We start from the raw sequence: 17508 nt of genomic DNA, 5'->3' as shown, positions 1-17508 counted from the left end.
TCATCACCCCCAGAGAGTGCAGTGGAGTCGTTGTACGCCGTTCTGAACGAGCGCACATCCCAGGTGTACGTGCAGCGCGCCAAGCAGATGTACGCGCAGACGCCGATGCGTTCGTCACTGTGCGCGTGGTCTCTGACGTCATTCAACGTCACCATGATGGCCGACGCTTCGATGGGCAGGAAGGAAGATGTCGTCCAGTTTATTAGGACTGTTAATTCTGAGAGGTTGGTTGGTTGGTTGGTTGGTTGGCTGGTTGGTTGGTTGGCTGGTTGGTTGGTTGGTTGGTTGGTTGGTTGGCTAGCTGGTTGGTTGGTTGGCTGGCTGGTCGGTCGGTTGGTTCAATCGTTTGTTTAACTGTTTAGTCATTTGTTTGCTCATTCGTTCGTTCATTCATTCATTCATTGATCTATTCATTCAATTATTGATTTGTTCTTCATTTATTTATCTATCCATTCATCTAAATATTCATTCATTCATCCATTCGTTTATTCATTCGTTCATTTATTCATTCATTCATTTATTCATTCATTCATTTATCCATTTATTCATTCATTCGTTTATTCATTCATCCATTCGTTCATTCATTCATTTCTATTCGCACCAGTCCTTTATCGGATGACGTTGAATTTTCCACGTTGTTCCTGAGGGAGTTGCGCCTGCATTCCTCCACGACCACCTTCCAACTCAGGGACTTCCCTCAACCCATGCTGGATATCTGCGAGTGGGAGGTCGTGGGGAGACTGGCTGCTGCTGAACAGGAGGGAGGAGAGAGAAGTGGGTAGGGGAAGGAGAAGGAGGATGATGTGGTGGTGAGAGAGAAAGGAGGAGGATGTGGTGGTGGTGGTGGTGGTTAGTGCTTGTTATGATTTGATAGCTGGATGATTGTTTCTGTTTTAATATACAATACCGTACACTGCTCCAATGTTTGATGCCCTGCCTTGCTGTCTCGATTGATAGGTCGCCGGTGGACCACGATTGACTTCGGAGAGCCCTGGGGCAGAGCCAACGTGCCCAGGAACATGTCCCCTGTCAAGTTCTTCTACAATCTGAAGAATGGTTTGTTTTTGGAATGATGATTGTGACAATGGTGTGGTAGTGGTGATACGATGGCAGTAATCTTCAAGAGGATGGTAGCATGTTCACTTCAATGCCAGTATAATGACGAACCATTCGTTTCTAGATATGAAAAGTTTTACGCTGACGTACGGTTCCTGCTGGGAGCCAATCATATCTCAAGTTTCTCTGTCACTCAACAAAATTTTTCGCCCATCACTGGACCCCAGTCCTCCACTTCCGTTCTGGGATAAGTTTCGTCATATTTTGCACGGAGATTTCGTAGTAAATGCTGCCAGGTGTCGTCTGATGTGTCATGCTTCCATGGATCCTTACAATGATACGGAGTTTATGGATTGGTTGTGGAGTAATCTTAAATTTCATTGGATTACCGGTTGGTTGGTTGGTTGGTTGGTTGGTTGGTTGGTTGGTTGGTTGGTTGGTTGGTTGGTTGGTTGGTTGGTTGGTTGGCTGGCTGGCTGGCTGGCTGGCTGGCTGGCTGGCTGGCTGGCTGGCTGGTTGGCTGGCTGGCTGGCTGGCTGGCTGGCTGGCTGGCTGGCTGGCTGGCTGGCTGGCTGGCTGGCTGGTTGGTTGGTTGTTGGTTGGTTGGTTGGTTAACCATTCAATAGGTTATATGGCAAACTGGTTGTGTTTTGTGTTTTGATTGGATATATGATTCTAAAATTTACAATCCAATCATAATCCAGCAGTCAAATCCAAACCAAATTCACGATCCAATCATAATCCGGCAAGCAAATCACCAAACCAATCATGATTGATCGATAAAACGAATAATCCAATAACATTCCGTCAATCTAATTACTTAACCGACCTCCTAACCAATCAGCCACTGCTAAATCATTTATATCATCCCACGTTTCAATTGACAGGCGAGGTTAAATTCCATGGAAATCTTGAGATCCTGCTGAGAGCAGCTTCTAAGTATGATGAGTGTTGCATCATCAAGTGGAATGATCTTCAGCTGATGTTCGTTTGCTGTTTTTATACCTGTGACTGCATGCATGCATGCATGCATGCATAGACAAACATACAATTCACACGTACATACAAATGTATACACATACAGAACACAAACACACACATGCACATGCACATACACACACATGCACACACACACATGCACACACACAAACAAATGTAAAACTACTCACGATTTAATTCACACACACATATACACACACGTACACACGTACACACACACACATATAAACACACACAGATTCAAATTAGATTTTGTATGCACTGGTCAGCAGCCACACGACCACCATTCTGTACATCCGTCATCTCTTCAATACGTCCTCCATACACTCGGACCCAATGCAAAGGCTGGTCACTCAGTTACTGCTACTAATTATAATGCTGTAATTATAATAAAGGTTAAAGGTTACTCTCTCTCTCTCTCTCTCTCTCTTTCTCTCTCTCTCTCTCTTGTGTTTGTTTCAGAGGTTTCAACGACAAACACACACAGCGTATATGAATACGCGTGCAAATCACGCATCATACACATTGCTTATGATAGGCTTTGTACTCGAACCCAGTCATTGCAACAGCAAGAACAGGCGCCTTTAGCCATTGAGCCATCACGCCGCCAAATGTCTTATAACTGTTATAACATGCCCTAGCAGAACTACGATACATTCCTGAACTTTCGATCGAAAAGTCTCACACTGTCCTTGACATTCAAATCATCCACAACAACATCGGCCACAGCAGCGACAACATCGGCTACAGCGACACCATCATCGGCGCCAGAACTGCTGCCGTCAGCGTCATCATTATCATTACCGATATCATCGTCGACCCGCCCTTTATCATCCTCGGCTTCGTCGTCATCATTGACGTCATCATTAAGGAGGGGTTCGAAAACAGCAGCAGGTGTGGCGGCTTCGTCGGCGTCATCGTCGTCTTCACCACCGAATCAGAGGAGAGCTGCTTCTGTTTCGTGTTTGTGTTACGCCTCGACAATTAGGTGGATGAACAATTTGAAGGTTGTTGTTGTTCTCTTGTCTATTGAAGCATGAAACATTTCTGTTTAGGTGGTCACACATTAGATGAATCTTCATGTATAACATTCTATTTTGATCGCCATGCGTGTTTGTAATTTTCACTGTTGAGAAGCAAGTAAGGTTTGGTCTCGTTTCGTTTTGTTTTTTTTTTGTTTTTATTTTTTTGTATTGTTGTTTTAGAAGCACATGAAAACTCGTTTCGTTTTGTTTTGTTGTCTGCTAAGGATGATATGTAGTTGTTTGTTTGTATTTGTTTGTTGTTGTTTGATATTCATTGTAGGAGATTGTTTGTCGCTTCTCTGGTTTTTTGCTTGTTTCATTGCCATGTATGCTGTTTGCTAACTTGTCAGTTCAGTAATTAATATTTTCCGATTAATCTGTGAAATGTCTTTTTCACGTTCTGGTATTCGATTGTCGAGTGGCTGTGTGACACTCATTTGAAAAATTCAAACTATTTTCTCAGTATCGACCAACTCAGTTTCACCAACCAAATAACTGGCAATCAACCAGCAGTTATCAACTAACGAAAACGTCCATCCAGTCATCCGAATCATTTCATTAAAAACATTCCGCAAAACTTTGACAACTTTTATTTCAGGTGGTTGTGCTAGATGAGCTCCTCGATGAACTCTATCACAACCAACATGCCTTCTTATCATTATGTTGTATCATATTGAGTAGGAAATAAAAAATATTGTATTGTATTGTAAAACAAAATTCAATTAGCAAAGTTAATCAACCAACCAACTAACCCACAAACCAACCAACCAACTAACCCACCAACCAGTTCTGCCTAAAAACTCTCTCTCAGCCAATCAGACGAGGCAGATATTTCAAAAGTCTCAAGCAAACCAAGCCCAAGCTATCGAGACACATTAGGTCGGTTTTGTAATTTTTTTTATTTTTGTTTGGTTGTTTTTTGTTATTGATGTTCTTAGTTTTCTGTTACAGGCAGCTAATATTAATCATGGAGATCCCGGACATACGCTGTTCCTATTGGAGCTCCTTCAGGCAGAGCTACGGGGCAGAGCTATTCAGCCGACCAATCACCTTGGACCTTTCATTAGCTATTGAAACGCTGACAAATAGGACGTCAGTGTACAACTTGACCGGAAAACGTCATAAGGAAAGTTACAATCATTATCATCAGCACCAAAAACAACAACAACAACAAAAGCGTCAAATTCGTCGTCGTCGTCTTATTCCAGAGAATGGTGATGATAATAGTAGTGCTGATGGTGCCGGTGCTGATGATGATCGTAGAGATGGTGGCGGTAATGATGTTGAGGAGGAGGAAGAGGAAGTGGTGTTGGTGAGGAGGCCGATGAGGAAATACGAAATTATGAACTTCCGCTCACAATTTGATGACGTATCAATATGGCTGTCTTGCGCTAATTATATGAAGAAGGTGACGATGATGTGATGATGATTGTAATGAGGATGTGATGATGATGATGGTGATGGGATGATGATGGTGATGTGCTGATGATGATGCTGGTAATTACTAATTTGTTATTACTTTTCTAGCGGCCTTTTTTTAAATTTTCAGACAAAGTTTAAGTTTGAGAAAAACGAATCAAATTTTTTGCTCAGTGTTGACAAGTTAGTTTATTTTTTTGGCGTGTGTTTTTTTTTATGTGGTTATCTTTGAACTTTTAGAATCTTTTGGGACTTGTTAAAAAATTGATTAGTAAGTATAATAATTTGTAGGTGAGTTGTTCTGTTATAACTTGTTACACTATTCTACCGAATGAATTTTTTACAAATTTTTTACAAATTTCAGAATAATTTACAAGAGGGCAGAACAAAATGGCCTATTTAAGGTTCATAAGCACTTTAATTAATTAATTAATCAATTTATTTATTTAATAGTCAATTTATTCATTTAATTATTTAATAGTATTCAAATGTAATGAAGTACTATAAATGTTATGAAATGGATTTATTATCAGTGTATAAGAACTGTCCCATTTTCAGCCAAGTTATTTTAAAAGTTTTGCTAATCTTGTAAGTTGAAGAATTGTTTGATCATCAGCCAATCATAAACTACCTCATTGTGAACTGTATTTCATCCTTACAATCAATCAATCATTTATTCATTCTTACAGTCAATCAATCATTCATTCGTTCATTCATTCTTATAACCATTCATTCATTCATTCTTATAACCGTTCATTCATTCATTCATTCATTCATTCATTCATTCTTGCAATCATTCATTCATTCATTAATTCATTCATTCATTCATTCTTACAATCAATCAATCGATCGATCAAGAACCCGTCCGAGGGTGCCACCCACGAAGTAACAGTAGAGAACTTGAAGGGCTGCTGGACCCCCTACAATAGGGACATTGCCTTTGCCCTCTACGACTCCCACATCAAATCTCAGATGTTGGTCAGGAACCTCTCTTCCGATGCCCTCAAAAGCATCAAACTCGAATCCACCGGAACTACTCCTAAGGTTTGATGAATGTCGAGACGGTATAGCGGTTAAGGTGTGTGCTCGCACGCACACCCCACTCACACGCACGCACACGCACACACAAACTGCAGAGAAGCAACACATCCCTATCGTCCGAGTTCATCTTCTCCCCCCAGCCGTCCACCCACACCTCGGAGGCACTTCTACAGAAACTTATCAGGGAGAGTAACAGCAAGTTCGTGGCGGTCCATGAAGAGGTAATGATGATGATGGTGGTGGTAATGGTGATGGTGGTAATGGTGATGGTGACGATGATGATGATGATGATGATGACGACGACGATGACTGCAATTTTGATTATCATAAAATTATCTTTTGGTCATCAACTCAGTCTTAAAATTTTTTCTTCTTGGCTTCTCCAGAATAAAACTGCTTGTCTTCATCATCGTCGTCGTCGTCACCATCTTCATCATCATCATTATTATAATAATAATAATAATAATAATAATTATTATTATTATTATTATTGTTTGTGTCATCCTTATCATCATCATCATCCTCTTCTTCTTCTTCTTCATCATCAGTTATCAGTTGGCGAAGTTGATATGAACCATCTACAAGCTTATTACGTCTGCAAGATGGATGACGTCACCGTAAAAAACTGGAAAGGTGAGTGAGTGTATGAGTGAGTGAGTGAGTGAGTGAGCGAGCCAGTGAGTGAGTGAGTGAGTGAGTGAGTGAGTGAGCGAGTGACTGTTTATGATGATTGTGATAATCAGACTGACATAGAGGAAGGCAGTGGTGATGATGATGATGAGGAGGAGGAGGAAGAGATGGAGGATGATAGTGGTGACAGTGATATGATAATGATGAAACGATGATTGCGGTGATGACCTTGATTACGGTGATGACCTTGAATAATTAACCCACCCCACCCAATTCTAGTGACCCTGATAAACAGTCAGGTGATGTTGAGTGGGTGTGAGACGTCGGGTTGCATCATCATGAGCACCCCTAGCGCCTCCCTCCTGGCCTGCCACCACGCCCCCATCTTCACCCAAAACCACCAAGTTCGCAGTAAGTCATCCATTGTCGGCTCGGTGGAGTCTATGCAGGTTGGTGGTGGTGGTGATGATGATGATGATAATGATGGTATTGATGATAATGAAAGTGGGATGGTGATGATGATGATAGTGGTGGTGGTGATGATGACGACGATGATGATGATGATGAAGAATAAGATGATGATGAAGAAGAAGATGATGATGATAGTGATGATGGTGTCGGTTATGAATTTTGTAGTGTGGTTGTTTTTTTTCTATCATTTCATAACATCATCAACCACATCAACAACAACAACATCAACAACAACATCATCAACCACATCAACAACAACATTATCACCAGCAACAACATCAACAACATCATCAACAACAACATCACCAACAACAACAATATCATCAACAACAACAACCACATCATCAAAAACAACAACATCATCAACAACAACAACAACAATATCATCAACAACAACAACAACGTCAACAACAAAATCTTCAGTACTACGCAACAATAACGGACAACATCAACTTGGAGAATATTGAGTGGCTATCGACCAGAGACATTGAAGATAGGCAGTCTACCAGTTCCGAGGTCTGCTCCTTGACCATTGAGAACCTCATCAATAACATGGATAATATACAGGTCTGTCTGTCTATCTGTCTGTCTATCTGTCTGCCTATCTGTCTGTCTGTCTATTGATATATTTATTGTTTTCTTCGTCTGTCTGTCCATCTACCTGTTTTGTTTAACTGCTTGTCTGTCTATTTGTCTGCTTGACTGTTTGTGCGTATGTATGTTTGTGGGCTTGTTTGCCTATCTATCCGTTCATCCACTCATCCATTCACTCATCCATCCATCCATTCACTCATCCATTCACTCATCCATCCATCCATCCATCCATCCATCCATCCATCCATCCATCCATCCATCCATGCAGAAAGATGTATCCCACCTACAAAGGATCATATCCCGTTGTCAGTGCCAGTTTTATTGGTGCTGGTACGGCGAGCTTGATGATGATGATATTCTTGAAGTTCCTGTTAGTTATGATGATGATGATGATGTGTATGGTGGTGATGTTGATGATGATGATAATGTATATGGTGGTGATGGTGGTAACGATGATGATGGTGGTTGTGGTGATGATGGCGGTGTTGATTGTATTCTCGAAATATTTCCATTGTAATCATCGTCATCACTGTCGTCAACAACAACAATGTCATCATCAACAACAACAACAACGTTATCATCACCACCACCATCATCAACATCACCACCATCAACATTACCACCATCAACAACACCATCACCACCATTGTCACAATCACCATCAGGTCTTCGAGGACACGTCATCTTCATACTCGGACGCCCTGAAAACTCAGGAGGGTGTGGATGCGTTCACTCTCGTGCACAACGAACTGAACATCTCCACTAACTCCGTCTGTCGTTCTTGCTGCTCTTATTATTATTATTATTATTATTATTATTATTATTATTATTATTATTATTTAGATTAAAAAGGATTTTATAATTATTTCATTATTAATATTTGTTATTTGGAGTTAGAAAATAAAAGGATGTTCCATTTTTATTATTATTATTATTATTAGTAGTAGTAGTAGTAGTAGTAGTAGTAGCAGTAGTAGTAATAATAGTAGTAGTAGTAGTAGTAATAGTAGTAGTAATAGTAATAGTAGTAATAGTAGTAGTAGTAGCAGTAGTAGTAGTAGTAGTAGCAGTAGTAGTAGTAGCAGTAGTAGTAGTAGTAGTAGCAGTAGTAGTAGCAGTAGTAGTAGTAGCAGTAGTAGTAGCAGTAGTAGCAGTAGATTTGGTGGTAGTAGTAGTAGTAGTATTCGTGTCGTCGTCGTCGTCATCTCATCAACACATCATTTCCTTCGTCGTATCTTTGCCATCTTATCATCATTATCATCATCATTATTATATCATCATTATCATCATAATCATCATCTTCATCATCATCATCCTTTTCATCATCATCATCATCAGGTGCAGTATGCCACAGCACTTGACATCATAAACAACCTCTTGCTGTACGTGGAGCCCAAACGAAAAGTTAGTCGCACATTAATTACTTTTCGTTCACTTTCTACAAGTTAAGCTAATATAACTCAGTAGTTTAGCTAATAGCTAAATTAGCTCAGTAATTTAGCTAATAGCTAAATTAGCTCAGTAGTTTAGCTATTCACCAAAGTGTTGTTCGTTTAGAAAATGTCATTGAATCCTTTAAAGAATGTTGGCTCATTTTTTACTTTACCATTTTTGTATTTCCAACTTTGCAAGTTTGCCAGGTTAGCTGAGTAGGTAGAGGTGGTGCCGTATATCTTGCGTTTTTATTTTTCGCTATTTTATCTCCTCCTTTTTGATTATTCCAGCAAAAACCGAATATATCTTCAGCTGGTTTTTTCTTATAACCTTAAAGGGAAAACCTGTTTTTGAAAATTTGCAGGCGAACTGTCGCCTCGATATCAGCAATAAATCTTTTTCATTGAAATTTCACCTGGACAGTTACTTAATGAACAACAACAACTACACGTTAACATAACATCAACTACAACAACAACTACACATTAACAACGTGACATCAACAACAACAACATCAACAACAACAACATCGCAATGTCAGGAACTGTCGGAAAAGTTGATGGACATGAGGTTCAAGTTGCAGTTGAGCAGTGACGCTGACCTCAGGTCGCCCATCTTCAACAAGCAGACCAAACTAAGGTCAGGGTGGTCATAATAATGACGATGGTGATGGTGGTGATTAAAATTATGATAATGATTGTGATGATAAAAATGGTGATGATTAAAATTTTGATAATGGATGATGGTGATGGTGATTAAAAGGATGATAATAAATGTGGTGATGGGGATGATGATGATTGTAATTATGATAATGATGGTGATGATGAATGTGGTGATGGTGATATTCGATGATGATTATGCTGATAACTATTCACGTTACAGTAGATGACATTGTAGTGATAGTGGTAATGATGACGACGACACGACGATGATGATGATGATGATGATGATGATTGTGATGACGATTTTGATGATGACGACGATGATGATAGTGATGGTGATAATGATGATAGTGATGGTGACGACGATTAGGCCGATTAGGTTAGGTTAGGTTAGGCTGCCACCAAATGATCATGATGATTTTTTTTCTTCTCTTTCCAGGAAATTGGTTGAGAGGACGAAATTTTTAGAAAAAGAAGTCTATCTGTCTCAAAAATCTGAAGAACTTAAACAAGAGTTTGTTGTTGTTGATGTCTTGTTGTTGTTTATGTTTTGTCGTTGTTGATGTTTTGTTGCTGTTGATGTTTTGTTGCTGTTGATGTTGTTGGTGTTTTTGTTGATGTTGTGGTTCTGCTGTTGTTTTTATGTTGATGTCACGTTGTTGTTGTTGATGTTATTGATGTTTTTTTGTTGTAGTTGTGGTTCTGTTGTTGTAGTTTTAGTAATTGTTGTGTTGATGTTGTTATTGATGCTGTTGATGTTGGTGCTGGTGTTGTCGACGTTTTTGTTGTAATTGTTGTTCTGTTGTTGTTGTTTTTGTAATCCATGTTGTTGATGTTGAAGTTGATGTTGTTGCAATGTTGAAATTGGTGTTGTTGCAATGTTGAAGTTGATGTGGTTGCAATGTTGAAATTGATGTTGTTGCAATGTTGAAGTTGATGTTGTTGCAATGTTGAAGTTGATGTTGTTGCAATGTTAAAGTTGATGTTGTTGCAATGTTGTCTCAGGGTAGACGCGCTGCTGGATGAGTTGCAAGAGACCAAAACACAAATGAACCATCTCAGTGATGAGTTAGCTCTCATGTTGAGGTCATCATCATTCTTATCATTTCTATTGCTGCTATTTTTATCATCATTAGCATTATATTATCCTAATCATTCTAATCATCATCACGTGATCATCATCTAGACATCGTCACGTGATCATCAACCCAATCCTCGTTACGTCATATTCATGGAAATAGTTACATTACCATCTCGATCGTAGTGTTCACACCGTCATCATGCTCGTCGTTACGTTATCACTGCGTCATCATCATCATTATTACTATACATCATCATTACCTTATCATTACATCATCATTATTATCATTACATCATCATGATAATCATTACATCATTATTACGTCATCATCATTATTATCACTACACCATTACGTCATCATCATAATCACTATTATGACGTCATCACGTTCCAGTTGCTTCCGGGAGAGTCAAGTGCAGCTGCAGCAGTCGCTGCGTCAGTCGCAGTCAGCCGTCAGGAAGGAGGTGATGATGACGAGGAAGATTGACCTGTTTCTGAGACACGTCGAGTGGAGGATGAATGAGAAGGATGGACAGATCGGAATATCCCATATCGTTCTTTCTAACTTCTTGTTCGTTCCTTTTATTTTTTTTCTTTGTTGTTGTTGTTCTGGGGGTTAGATTGGGGGGGGGCAAGCAAGGTTACCGCCCCGCGTTTTGTACTGAAGGGAGCCTCTAACTAATAAGGGCTTTCCTTAAAAAAATTGGTTTCCACATTAGAGATAAAAGAAATATTCAAATTACGACAGCTTCGATGAAAAATTACTCGGAAGGAAGTGATAATGTTGGTCATTCGTTGACGTGTTAACTTAGTTTATAATAGAGTGTATTTAGACTTTAACAGAATGTTACATTTTTGGTTGAAATAATTTTTTGTTTGGCAATAAATTTTGGTTAGACTTGGGGAAGAAAGTGTCTTTTTTTTATTTTGAAAATAAATAATTATGGATCTCTGCTTTTCCGCTGCCTCGAGGCCTCCAAATCCGGCCACAAAATCCAAATTTGTTGCCCCAAAGATATCCAAATGCGGCTCTTTGTTGTTGTTTATGATGGATGAGATTGTTCCCTGTCGGTGTTGTTGCGTGGCAGTTGTATCGATGAGGCCGGGTTATGTTGGTGTTCATCGCACAGATGACATTATGTATGATGACGTGAGTAACGATGCCAATAAGTCGGTTTCTCAATGCCAAAGTCGTAATTATTTTTTTCTGTTTTCATAAAATTTATTCATGTCGTGGTCATTGTCTTTGTCATCATCGCTTTATTATCATCATCATCGTCACCATCATCGTTACCACCATCATCATCGTTACCACCATCATCATCGTTACCATCATCATCATCATCGTTACCATCATCATCATCGTTACCATCATCACCAGGTACACGAAAACAATGCACGAGAACGATTGCGGTAGCCATCAACTGGAATTGGGGCGATGCCACGTGACCAATCTTCTGCCGGAAGACCAGCAATATAGGGTCAGTAGGAGTTTTGACCCAATTTTTTAATGAGGCCCTCTATATATCTATCTGTCTGTCTGTCCATCTATCTTTTTTAATTTTTTCTCTTTTTCTCAATGTTTCACCTTTTTTTCTGCTCTGGTGTCAGGTGGTGTTGGAGCCCCAATCAGACAGCAGGGGAGGGGCTGCTTGTGTGGACCACAGAAGTTCGGTCGTCAGGGTTCTCTGCAAATTTAAACCACCTGGTGAGTTTTTTTTTTTTCTCAATTTTTGTTCTATTTTTTACATTTTTTAAAATTATTTCCTTATTAGTTGCCGCGTGTTAATAATATTATCTATGAATTAATTATACTGACGGCTTAATAAGTTAACTCTTGATTTATTTTCCGATTCAACTTTTTTCTATCTGTTAGTTTTTAATTAATTAATTAATTTTCAATTAATTAATTGATCAATAATTAATTTATTTTATTCTATTTTATTTTAAGTTGGCGGCATATCAATCAAGGAACATTTCGAAGTGAACGTGGCCCCTCTGAATATTCAAATAACAGCAAGGTACGATCGATTTGATGATTAGTTTAATCATTTTCACTCACACGATCAATCACCTCATTTGCGTTATCTTTTTGCACGTCACCATGCATCCAATGTCACTGCCGTGTTTATCGTTGCCACTGCCACCATGTTCATCATCGTCGTCGTCGTCTTCAACATCTGCTATCATCCCGCTGTCACGAACAATTTCGTCATCATCCTTATCATCGTTTATCACAATCAGCATCTCAATCTCATTGACGGCTTGCTATCATAAACATCTTTTAACCATCGCCTTCATCGTCAACATCATCATGTATGTCACTTTTTCATCTCGACATCATTCTCTCGTCGTCATCTTCATCATCTTCTTAACGCCATCCCCACCGCCGTCAACATGACAATTAGATTCTACTCTGTCGTCATGGCGTTCTTCTTCCCCGGTAAGCCCGTGGAAAGCGACGACGAAGGAGGTCAGTTAGTCAATAGTAACTAGGTCAGGTCACCCGACCTCGCAGTTTAGCCTTAACTTGACCTGACCTAATTAATTGACATTGCGCGTGTATTATGACGAGAAAATAAATAACGATTAAAGACCTTGAGACAATATTTATTTGAGTTAAGAAATTTTTTTTGTTTAGTTTATTTCAAGTTTTCGTTTCTGTGACACTAAGTTAATAATTTTTCGGTGTGAATATCGTCGTCATTGTCGTCGTGCATTTACATCCTTCCCAACGTTTGTAACCAGATGCAGAGGATGCAGTCACGACAACCTCAACGAGGCAGACACCAACAACGTCAACGACGGCGTTTCAATCATCATCGACGTCTCAGTTGACATTTCGTAAGGAACATCAACAACAACAACCACATCAGCAGCAGCAACAGCAGCTACATCAGCCACAAGGAAAGTTTTCCAGTTTGAGAAAGAAGACCAACATCATCACTGCTTCCGTTAATGATATAGATAAGATGAAAGTTCGTGCTGGTTTCAGTTCAATTCCTAACAAATGTGGCAAGCTTCTAAACATGCATTCATAAATACATACATCCTGTTTGTTATACTTCATTATTGTGTGGCTGGATTGGTCCAGTGCAGCTGGTGTGGTGGCTTCAGAAACGATCCCTTTCATTTTCGCTAAGTTTCTTACAAATCGTATCCTACTTAGTTGCAATTAAACTTTCACATATTTGTATGTAAACACCACACCACACAACTTACATACACAACACACATGTTTGTATGTTACACCAGACCACACAACTTACATATACACATGTTTGTATGTAACATCACACCAAACAACTTACATACAAATCTTGTATGTACGTGCAAGTACTTCATTATGTACACAAAGCACATGAGAGATGGAGTATATTTTTTTAGTTTTGAATAGACTGCAGTCGAACCAGGTCGGCGCGCTATAAAATCGTGCGACATGGCATTTCTACTGTCTGAGCTAACTCAACGACCAATACTGTTTTATAACCCAGGAGAGGGCAGCCATGAACAACATGTTCCTTAGTATAAAAATACCTGAGATTCCTATTAGAGTCAGTTACAAGGTTGTTGCTGTTGTTGTTGATGTTGCTGTTGTTGTGTTGTTGTTGGTGGTGGTGTTGTTATTGTTGATGACGATATTGTTGTGTTGTTGTTGTTGGTGTTGTTGTTGTTGTCAATCAATGGAACAACCAATCAAACAATCAGTCGACCAACCAATCACTCACTCACTCACTCAACCAACCAACCAATCACAGAGCGAGAAAGAGAAGCACATAATGAACATCAGCAACTTCCAGTTCCTCTCCCCACTCCTAGAGTACCACAACCAGACCTGGAGCTGGCATGACTTGACCATGAATATCAAGAAGGAGTGCAAGAAAGTTATTATCACTCAGGTGATCGTCATCAGGGTTGTGATGCCGTTAATAGCGATGTTGTTGTTGATGATGATGATGATGTTGGTGGTGGTGGGGATTGGGAGGTTTGGGATGACGGTGATGACGATGATGACGATGACGATGTAATGTTCGAAGATAGAATCATTAATAAAAGCGATACTACTATTACTGCTACTACTACTACTATTGCTACTAACAACAACGATAACTAGCAATATTAATAATAATAATAATAAGAAGAAGAAGAATATTAAATAAGAATAATATTGATAATTCTAACAAATATTAGGCCGTTCGCCAGAAACTGCACATAAAAACTCGCTCGATCCTGAGCGACATCATGGTCTTTCCGAGGAGTTCAACTGCCGACGAGGATGCTGATAAGACGAAGATGCTTCTTGGCTTGACCAGTCCTGTAAGTTGGTTGGTTGGTTGGTTGGTTGGTTGGTTGGTTGGTTGGTTGGTTGGTTGGTTGGTTGGTTGGTTGGTTGGTTGGTTGGTCAGTCAGTCGGTTGGTTGGTTGGTTGGTTGGTTGGTTGATTGGCCGGTTGGTTGGTCTGTCGATTGGTTGGTTGGTCGGTCGGTCGGTCGGTTAGTTGGTTGGCTGGTCGGTCGGTCGGTTGGTCAGTCGGTTGGTCAGTCGGTTGGTTGGTCGGTTGGTTGGTTGGTTGGTTGGTCGATTGGTCAGTCGGTTGGTCGGTTTTTCGGTCAGTTAACTGATCGGTTGGTTGGTTGGTTGGTTGGTCGGTTATTTTTTTATTCATTCATATAGCCATTCATTTAGTTTCTTAATTTTCTTTGACGCCAGGAATCCAAGCAGAAAAAGACCAAAAAGAAGAGCCTTTTTGCCAAATATCGAGACAGTTAATCCGAGATGTCTGCGCGTGTGTGCAGTGCGTACAAGCACACGTGCATCATTCACTTTACACACATTGGTGCATTGTACATACACACACACATACAAGTATACATACATACAAGTATACATACATACAAGTATACATACATACAAGTATACATACATACAAGTATACATACAAGTATACATACAAGTATACATACATACATACATACATACATACATACATACATACATACATACATACATACATACATACATACAAGTATACATACAGGCATGCATGCATGCATGCATACATACATACATACATACATACATACATACATACATACATACATACATACATACATACATACACAAATTCGTACATTATATGAGTTACCTGCCATTAAGCAAAGGTGGAACCTATCATCACAGCTCTCTATACTATAAATTATAGTGTTATGTTATGATATCATTATCCAGATGCCGATGATAATATAATTAATTATGTTATATTATTTTGTTTCTTTTTAATTTGTTAATTATAACATCAGTGGATGAGTTTATAATAACGTATCTTATATTTTCTATGATTCATTTTTTCGCATTTTTGTTCATTCATTCATTCATCCATTCACTTTGTTTTCATTCATTCCTTTATTTATTTGTTCATTATGTTTGTTTATTAACCAAATAAATTTATTCAATGTTTCGTTCGTTCGTTCATTCATTCTTTTGTTTTTTTATGTTCGTATGTTTTTCCATTATTAATTAATTCTTTCATTCACTCATTCATTTATTCGTTCATTGAATCATTTATTTTTCAAACAATTTATTTGTCCGTCTGTTTTTCAGTTATTCATTTTTCTGTTCATTCATTCATTCATTCGTTTTTCATTCACTTATTTACTATTCCATTCGATAAATCATTCATCTATCCATTCATCCATCCGTTCATTCACTCATTCATTCATTCATTCATTCAACTTTCAAAATCATTTCCTGTATGATTTTAAATCTACAGTTACATTATTTATAATAACAGCAAGTAATTCATGGAGCTATTATTTTTACTTTTAATTAATTAAAATTATGTTTATTGTTTCTGTTTTTGTTGTCTATACTGTCGTAGTTATAATTATTTCTATTTATTATTATTATGATTATTATTTTGATGATGATTATTATTATGATGATGATTATTATTATTATTATTGTTATTATTATTGTGACAAAAGAGTGACGATTGTGATATAACGATAATGATGAATATTAATGATTATTATTTATTATTGATATTATTATTATTATTATTATTATAGTATTAATAATTTTATAATTATTTACTTTATTGTTAGATTCATAAAAAATAAAAAATAGTATTGTTTCATATTTTCGTAACATTATAACAATTTTTCTTATTTATTAATAATTATTATTGGTATTATTATTATTATTGATATTATTATTATTATTAATTTTAATGTGGATAATATAATTGAATAAAAATTAACTCAGCAAAACAAATGTTAATTCTATTTTTCTTCATATTTTTTTATACAATCTTTCATTTTATGTTATTTTTGGGTTTTTTTTGCCTAATTTTTTCAAAATTATTTATGAAAATTACGAAAAATTTACTATTTTTGTAAGGAAATTAATAAATATTACACATTACTCAAGAATAATTACTAATATTTATTATCAATTGTGATCTTTTAATCAACGCTATAAATCATTTTTTAATATTGCTTTTTCATTTAACATTATAAAAATGTTTCTACAAAAATCTATTTGCAAATACAGTGTGTGTGTGTGTGTGTGTGTGTGTGCGTGTGTGTGTGTAACTGAATGTAATAAAAATCTTGTCACGTCAACTGTATCAACTAATTTAGCTTAGGGTCGACTTCTACATCTTGATTGTTGGATGTATGTGTAGTATATATGTATATGTATGTATGTATATCACACACAATTGGTATATGTGTGATATAATAACGGTAAATAATATTGTTGATGAGACAAATTCGTCATCACAGATTGGCGAAGAAGGCGACTATGAAGAAGAGGAAGATGAAGATGCTAGAGGAAATTTTGTATCTTTGTTGCCACGTGTTCATTTTTACTCAGCAGCCAACTTCACTTTTTTTTTACTGACCGACCAGGCGACAGATTGGTTTTTTGTATTTTTGCGGTAACTTTTTTCGGGTTTGCGTTTAAGATTTTTGTTAAAAGTTCGATTAGGCGTTAATTTTTTCTCTTGTTTCTGTTCCGCCGAATTTGTTTTCTGCCTAAACGTTCAAGATTTCTCTATATCCGGCGTTTAAGATCAGGATGAATATTTTCCGTC

The 17508-nt window shown here is 37.9% G+C and overlaps 2 protein-coding genes across 2 annotated transcripts in view; both read left to right on the top strand.

The window, feature by feature from the left end:
* HELRODRAFT_188180 (hypothetical protein) overlaps positions 1-14311 on the top strand; it is a gene marked incomplete at both ends in the record, with an annotated part of 31225 nt that extends 16914 nt beyond the window's left edge. The window contains 30 exons of the mRNA XM_009011712.1: positions 14-128; positions 605-774; positions 958-1056; positions 1181-1420; positions 1944-2040; positions 2594-2679; positions 2785-3062; positions 3679-3757; positions 4019-4210; positions 4289-4488; positions 4630-4682; positions 4864-4903; positions 5358-5543; positions 5636-5761; positions 6089-6173; positions 6450-6619; positions 7065-7208; positions 7901-8005; positions 8574-8639; positions 9211-9308; positions 9771-9845; positions 10337-10417; positions 10807-10983; positions 11794-11893; positions 12024-12120; positions 12364-12433; positions 12821-12885; positions 13161-13390; positions 13907-13978; positions 14171-14311. Of these exons, the coding sequence (XP_009009960.1) occupies positions 14-128; positions 605-774; positions 958-1056; positions 1181-1420; positions 1944-2040; positions 2594-2679; positions 2785-3062; positions 3679-3757; positions 4019-4210; positions 4289-4488; positions 4630-4682; positions 4864-4903; positions 5358-5543; positions 5636-5761; positions 6089-6173; positions 6450-6619; positions 7065-7208; positions 7901-8005; positions 8574-8639; positions 9211-9308; positions 9771-9845; positions 10337-10417; positions 10807-10983; positions 11794-11893; positions 12024-12120; positions 12364-12433; positions 12821-12885; positions 13161-13390; positions 13907-13978; positions 14171-14311 (3737 nt within the window). The remainder of the gene's footprint in view (positions 1-13; positions 129-604; positions 775-957; positions 1057-1180; positions 1421-1943; positions 2041-2593; positions 2680-2784; positions 3063-3678; positions 3758-4018; positions 4211-4288; positions 4489-4629; positions 4683-4863; positions 4904-5357; positions 5544-5635; positions 5762-6088; positions 6174-6449; positions 6620-7064; positions 7209-7900; positions 8006-8573; positions 8640-9210; positions 9309-9770; positions 9846-10336; positions 10418-10806; positions 10984-11793; positions 11894-12023; positions 12121-12363; positions 12434-12820; positions 12886-13160; positions 13391-13906; positions 13979-14170) is intronic.
* Positions 14312-17492: 3181 nt separating this feature from the next.
* The window catches only part of HELRODRAFT_63815 (hypothetical protein), a gene marked incomplete at both ends in the record, with an annotated part of 2744 nt that continues 2728 nt past the window's right edge, over positions 17493-17508 (top strand). The window contains one exon of the mRNA XM_009011711.1: positions 17493-17508. This exon is cut by the window's right edge and continues 75 nt beyond it. Within this exon, the coding sequence (XP_009009959.1) occupies positions 17493-17508 (16 nt within the window).

This window comes from Helobdella robusta, assembly GCF_000326865.2.
Source record: "Helobdella robusta unplaced genomic scaffold HELROscaffold_1, whole genome shotgun sequence".
Classification (NCBI taxonomy): Eukaryota; Metazoa; Annelida; class Clitellata; order Rhynchobdellida; family Glossiphoniidae; genus Helobdella; species Helobdella robusta.
The sequence above is the reverse complement of the archived record's forward strand: the minus strand, read 5'-3'. Positions and strand labels throughout refer to the sequence as shown.